This window comes from Otolemur garnettii, unplaced genomic scaffold, assembly GCF_000181295.1.
Source record: "Otolemur garnettii isolate 467f Iridium unplaced genomic scaffold, OtoGar3 scaffold00002, whole genome shotgun sequence".
Lineage (NCBI taxonomy): Eukaryota > Metazoa > Chordata > Mammalia > Primates > Galagidae > Otolemur > Otolemur garnettii.
Window position 1 is genome coordinate 25,273,173 of NW_003852397.1, and position 7,646 is coordinate 25,280,818.

At 38.3% G+C, this 7,646-nt stretch overlaps 1 protein-coding gene across 1 annotated transcript in view; it reads right to left on the bottom strand.

The window, feature by feature from the left end:
• Positions 1-7,646, bottom strand: part of EPB41L2 (erythrocyte membrane protein band 4.1 like 2) — a 213,720-nt gene that overhangs the window by 20,839 nt on the left and 185,235 nt on the right. Inside the window, 3 exon segments of the mRNA XM_023513481.1 lie at positions 1,105-1,227; positions 3,279-3,839; positions 4,046-4,099. Coding sequence (XP_023369249.1) covers positions 1,105-1,227; positions 3,279-3,839; positions 4,046-4,099 — 738 coding nt within the window.

Genomic DNA, 7,646 nt, shown 5'->3' on the forward strand with positions numbered 1-7,646 from the left:
TTGTTTTGATCCTGGAAGAGGTAGAAGGTTCTAGAGTGTCCCAGGTCTATGTTAATACCACCAAACTTATTTGCCTCTTTCTAACTCTGACACAAGGAAATAATTAGAAGGTCCAGAGCCTTTCTGACCATAAGTTAAGAGGACTCCATCTCAAACTTGGGTCAAGCGCCTCTATTTCTTTATTTGGGTGCTTACCACAATACAGTCATCGCATGAGTAATGACCCCCCCAGAACCATTCGTAGGAAATCTATTTGTACTTATGTAGTGTTTCTGCATAGATAAGGATAGCATACCTAACATATTTTTGAGAAATGTTTTATGCATGTACTTATTGAACCTTTTAAAAATTAATTTGAGAGGGCAATAACTTGCCAGCTTAAGGTTCAACTTCTCAGTGGAGAAAATATTTACTATATTTATTTTTAAACAGCTCCATTTTTGAATACGTCCCCCTTTTTTTGTTACTCTTAAGGTTAAACATCTTAATGTTTATTTCAAATCTTTACAAAACCGATCTGTAAAAATCTAAAATCAAACACACAAATCTGTTAATTTTTTAGACTCACAGTATTATAGTTTACATACCAAATGACTATAAAAATCTTCAGAAAATAATCCCACATGAAGGAGAAGCACAGGTGTGTGTGTGTGTGAAAGTATATGTGTGTGTGTTTACTTGCAAGCAAGTATGAACTGATTGGGTCAAGTTTTCATGGAATTAGTTGGGGGCGGGGGAAGAACCTAAATCCTTCTAATCCACGAGTCCTATCAGATCCAATAAACTTTGTAAGAGGCTCTGTTTCCTAACTATACATTCTTGGATACATCAAGCCAGAAATGGCTTACACTATGAACAAGATTGATAGTTTGTCCTAAATCATCATATGTATGGTCCTTCTATAAATTACCAGGTTACCAGTTTAAATGGCAACTCTCTGTTTTAATATAAGAGAGCAAATGTTATTATGTTAACATTTATGTTATGTTATGTTATTTGAAGTACAGTTATAAAGTCAGAAACACTTAAACCAGGAGAAGGCAGAATGTCCACCAGACATACTAGGTGGAAGAAAGAAACAGTCCAACTCTAGAGCTTTTATACCTGTGGAGACTCATATGTGATGGTTTTGGTCTCAGTTTGGACAATGGGGACTTCCTTGGTGGAGATTTCTGTCCTTTGTGAGGCATCAGAAATTGTTACCATTTCTGTTTTTACCACGGGTGGCTGAAGTGGAAAAGGAAGGGAAAAATAAATTCTAGAGGTAATAAAGTAAAAATGCTTAATGGAACCTTCACAAATAATTGTAAGAAACGTATCCAAACACACACTCATGCACAAAAGAAAAGAATTAAAGCAAATAATCTAAAACAAAAGATGTTAAAAAAACTTTCAAATATGTCATATACACACATACATAATACGCATATATATACATACATGTCTACACATGTATGTCTACATGTATATGTATATATTAAGTGTATATGTATATATCTGAAGAGTACATGTATATATGAAATGTATATATATACATAGATGAAAACTAAGCTGACATAGTAGCTCCCTAAATTATGTTACTCTTCAAATCATAATGGTCCCAAACTACTTTAAATGTCAAGCCTCTTGTACAGTGAGATATGTACATATATATATATATACACACACACACATATATATGCATATATAGAGTTTAGCTTTGGGCAAATAATAATGAATTGAAAAGAAAACAGAAAGGCCTATGTGAAGTGACCTGCTTCTATTTTTACGGCAGTTTAAACTCTACGTGGCTGGGTGAAGGCTCACTGCCTTCACTCGGAACACCAGCAGAGAGGCTAGATGAGCCCTTCTCCCCAAAGCACTTTTCTGCCTTACTGGCAGCAGATAGATCATCTTCAGAAAGGATAGCTTCAAGCGTGATTATTTTCAATTATGCTTGTCTAAAACTTAAAAGTGTTTCTTCTGTATTACATGAGTTAAAATGGTATATTTAACACTACTGTGTCAATATTTCATTAGTGCTTTGAACAATTTAAAACATTAAAAGAGGGGTTCAATGGCTTAACATTGTAGTCTGCTATGCATGTGTGTTTAATACAACATGAGACTATACCACTACCACAGTTCTTTCTTTACGAGAAAACTCCCAGTGGGTGTAATTATTTAAAGAGGAACGGCCATATATTCATGCAGAAAATAATAGTCCAAAGTGTTCAAAGACTCTTGAAATATCTTCTCTGAAGTGAAAATAGGTAGTTAAAAAGTAACAGTAAAAATCCACTTACTTATTTCAAGACAAAGTCACTTCAAGATTTTCCACCTCATCAAAGAACAAAATATGGATAAATCCCTATGTGGTGGGCATTTAATATCAGAATCAAGAATATTCCAATGGAAGTAAACCCTTCCTCCGCCTAACTCCCAAATGAGAGACACTGCACCTAGTAGCCAAGACTTAATTTAAACTAGGACGAGTCTGGAAAGTTCTCTTTCTCGCAGAAAAAAGAAAAAGACTCATAACCAATGTAGATAACCCACAAAACAAGTAATCAACTTGCAAATAATCCAGAATGGACACTTGGAAGAATGAGAAGAGAAAGGTATTCTCCTATCAAACAGTCTAGCCTCTGGCTGCCTGGAAAGGAAGAAAAGGCTCTTTCTTAACTAGACCATATAATCCTTGGATTCTGAAAACAGAAATCACGGTGGCAATCAAGAAATAATGTTCTCATCACTGCCGGATACTGCATTCAGAGCACCATGGTAATCAGATCCTGCTGTCACTTCTAAATCTCTGAAGTCGAAGAGCAAGAGAATGAGCCTAGAAATCAAACTCAATCATGACAACAGGGGCACACACACTCACATTGACCTTTTTTTCCCCATTATAAATACATTTTTCTTATTAAACCAACCAGAAAAAGGCATTTAGTGTGAGGAAGCAGTGCAACTAAAGACAAAATAGTTCAAAGTAAGCAAAACATGCAAAGAAAACTTGAATCATGAAAAAGGAAGGAAAAAATGATGTAGTGGTTGTAGGAGTTGACACTACAGGTGACCCAGTTGCAGTAAAGAAGCCAGAAACCGTGAACTGAGCCGAGCTGGCAGAGAGTCCACAAAGCTGTGCTTTCCCCCTTCCTCCCAAGAAAGAAAAACTCAGATTCTTGCTGAAAAAGCTGAAGGAGAACTGGGAGGATAGGAGAAGAAAAAGAAAGGCAGGAGTGTCCTGCCTGAGAGATAGCCCTGGAGTTTAGCTCCCACTCGGGACTCCCATTTACCTCAGAACAACAAATAATTTCTGGCAAAACATCAATGTCAACATGGGACACCTCTCCGTTAACCGTATGTTGCTCTTCCTCTGTTTCTTCTCTCAGGTCTTGCTTAAGATCACCTTCGTTTACACTCTTCTCTCCAGATACCTTTTGGGCACCTACGTGTTCCTGGATCACTCTTTCTACCGTGCTTACACTGGCACCTGCGTGTGTGACTGGGCTGGCTTCGGGCACTGCTTCCTCCCTTTCTACTACCTTGGCTGCTCGGCCGGGCTCTTCCTCCACCTCGGCTTCCTCCTCCTGCTCCTCCCTGATGGTGCCCTCGGTCACATGGTGGTGGGGCTGGTACTCGCCCACATCTTCCTCCTCACTCTCACTGCTGCTGCTGCTCTCAGAAGACAGGGAGGTGGAGTCTTTTTGTGTCACAGGCTCCACCTTACGAATCTCCCCAGGACCACTCCCAGGTGAGATCTCTTTACCATTCATTTCTTCTGTGATTACTCTTTCGTCTTTCCCAACCTCTGCCCGCTTCTTCTCCTCCACTACATTCAGAGTCTCATGTGAACTCTGTACAAAAAAAAAAAAAAAATGGACGAAGGAAAACAAAAATATATGAATAAATAAAAACAACAGAAACCCAAATTAACTGATGGCAGATTCATGTCATGGAGAGAAACAAAGATGATTACGATGGCTGACTGAAAGGGAAGTGGGGAACACGTGAGGCAATGCAGAGTGTCAGGCAATGGTGTGAACACGGAAAGGGGCAGAACCTTAACAGCATCCCTGGCTCCAGTGCAAGGCCCTTCTGACTCAGGAGCACGTGTCTGCGGAACAAAAAGCAACCAAGGACACAAAATCAATAAAGTTGTACCTCGACAACCACCGAAACAAACATCTGACACCGCAAAGACAGACCAGCAAGAATCAACACGTACAAAAACCTTTGCTCAAGGTCACATAAAGGACAATAAAGACAAATGCCAAGAAGCTTTCAAAAAGACACAAAAACACAAAACAGCCAACATTATCCCAAAGAGGTAAAATGCTTTTGTTATAGTTATACCCATAAGCTCTACTTCCGTAGTAGAAAAAGGTTAGAAAAATGAAATTATGCCAACGCTTACTGATCATTTTAAATGATACCTTTTAGAACTTTTTAAACCTATTGGACAATTTTGGTTTTAATCAGACTATAAAGCCTAGCGTGGAACTCTGCTTCCTAAATGAATATACCATTAACAAGATAGAACCTTTATTTTTTGCTGGTTCTTTAAAAAAAAAAAAACAGCTTTAATTTGCAACATTGTATTTGGCCTTAGATGGCTATTAACATAAAAATGTTAACTTGAGTGATGGTTATTAACATCCCACTTTGTATGGAAGATCAGTAAAGGGGCTATTTGTACATTAGGGTGGACGTCAATGATGGCTACAGGTATTTTCTCTCGCAATTTAGCTCCTTCACTAGCATCTTCGAAATCTGAAATGAATCAAGTTTATTATTTGAGGCTTTCATTCCTATCCCCTGCAGACATCTGCTTCTTGGGTATAAATTAATTTGTTCTAGTTGAATAATAAATACCTATTAACTGAATACATTAGTAATATAAATTACTACATTGTGGTATTATTAACGAGGGCAGAAACTTTCTTATGGAGAAGTTAATTTTAAAAGCTTAAACTTTCTTATACTTATAAAAAAGGCTGCTTTACATTGATACAACTAAAGCACAGCAAACATTCTGACCTTCAGGTGGTACTCCTACTGCCTATGACCTAACTGAAAAATAATTCAGACGGTAGCCCTATTTATTCCAGAAGGTGTCTCCATACTGAACGTGGAAGGGCACTGCCTCTGAACCCTCTGGATACTAACTAAGTAGGCTAGTCTCTAATCATGCACAGGATAGCAAGATTGTGTTCATCTGTCCCAGAGACATGGGCAGCCATGAGCCAAAGATCCTAAAATGGCACCAATCAACATACACTCACAAACTGTCTTTCATCTGCTCTATTATTCTTAAATGCAGAGCTGAGGTATACTTTCTGTATTCTAAATTAATACCATGTAAATCATGTTACAGAACAAGAGAGTCCTCTTTCCAGCAGGTTTTAGATATTAAAACTGGAAAAACTCACAATCTATTTGAGTTTTATTCAGAGGTTTTAGATATTAAAACTGGAAAAACTCACAATCTATTTTGATAAACAGGTAACACTGAACTATAACTACCTTTAAGATTCTTTACAATACTGATATCCAGTGACTAGAACATTCCTAGAAAAAATGTCAGGTACTATTATTTATTAACCTTGAATGGCTGGATGGCTGTTGCCCCAGTTCAGGAAATCCCTTAGGGTCATTCAAAACAATTATTTTATGGAGCATGTTGGGCATTTCAAAGTTTTCCTTAAAAACAGAATTTTAAAAATCACAAGCCATCAGATGATGCTTGCAATTTGTGTTCTGAAAACTTTAACTCTACAAAACATACTTAGTTAGCTTTCTACTTGGGTGAGGGTTTCCCTCTACTTAACAACTCAGACTCTGGGCCTTAATGGTTTAAATGTTCTCTGAATTTAGGCAGATTTTTTTCTTTTTTCTTTTGACAAAAAGAAGCAAAAGAAATATCCAATCTGTATTTTTTCCAAAGTTAGTCATTGTTCTTTGAATGTTTCTCTCAGGAAGAGTTAATTTCACAAATGAAAACAATGGAGGGAAGGGCGCCTGAATATTCAAAAATGAAAATCACTCTCATATGTGGCTTTTAGAAACAGGGGAAACAAAGTAAAATGCACCTCAGACAAGTGTGAGAAGGGCGAGGAAGAAAGCTTTTCAGAAGGTGCATTAGCGTTCACAACAGTGCCCTCTGCTGTCCAAGTGCTGGCTGAAGTGAAGGTGGCTTTCGTGCTATCAGAAAAGCCCTTTTCACTAAACAAAATGGATGTTATCTCCTCTTCTAGGCTCTAGAGAGGTCAGAAAAGGAAAAGCAAAGAATTAACAATAAGTCAGAACAGACAGCAGTGACCTAATGGAAGAAAGGAAAGGTTACACAAGAAAGAATAACAGAACAGCATAAATTGAAAGAAAGTTGAGGATTCTGAGAGATTCTGCAGCAGGCTTAGTGGAGGTCTGCCTGAATGCCAGTTCTCCACCCAGCTTGAAAACCTTCGATACCCATAACCTACAGAAATCAGCAAAAACTCCTTGTTCTATATCACGGAAGCTTTGTCACAAATTGAGCCTGACCTGCCTACCCAAACGCTCGTCCTGTATTCCTAAGGTAGCTGCTTGGCTCTCTTTCTGCACAGAATGCCTCTCTAGTGCCCTGTATTTGAAACACTTATTCCCATGTTAGAGCTCGGACAGTCCTTCCCCACAGACTCTGGGCTTCCAATTTCACCACCTCTCTGAGGCCCACTTAATATTCCACATTTTGTATAGGGCCTCCTCTCACCACTTCCACTCCTATGATCTCCCTTCCCTTTTTCACATCACTTTAACTCTGCAGGACAAACATTCCAACAGCAACCCACAGTAATTTCCTGGAATGAATAAATAGCCAGGACAGGGGGAGAATAGGTTAAAAAAATCAAAATAGGAAGACAAACTCAGTGAACAATGTGGAAGTTATTTGTCCCTGAAAAACTAATACAACAAATTCAACCTTCACACATTTCTGGCCCTTAAACAATGGTTCCTAACTGGGGGGTGGGGGGGCAGAAAGCAGAAAAGCTGGGGGCTGTTCTCCCAAACTTGAAATGCCTATAGTAAATAGTCACCATGAAGCCCCCATGTCAGCAATGTGCAAGAATAATTTCAAATAAACTTCACTGTTCAGAGATCTTAGAGAGACATAAATGATATTTCTGAGACGCCCCTTCAGATGGTGAGCTAAGAGGGGTGAAGATAGGGAGAGTGAGGTGAGGAGGGTGAGGTAGGCAAGCACTTCAGGAGGGGAAAAATCTTCTGGACTAATCCAGCTTAACTGCCATCCCAATAATGACACCATCCCTACCAGTAGGGTGGGTGGTGGAAAGGGTGGCCTCTCCCAGGAAAAGATCACTGAGGAGTTTAAGCGCCATGCATTTGATTATTCAATAAAATGCTTTCAAACATACCTTAAAACTATGTAATCTCTGTTAGACTCATTAGAGAATATGTTATGCAAATTTAAACTGTCATAATTCTCACATTGCATAAGAGGACACACAATACTAATTTACTCATTAAAGATTAAATGACTTGGTTTCTGCTCAACTCTCAAAATAGTTCAAATGTAAGCCAAAGCCATTTTGCAAGTTCAGTATATCTATTTTTTAAATAAGAAATCATTACTACTTTTTTTTTTTTTTTTTTGAGACAGAGCC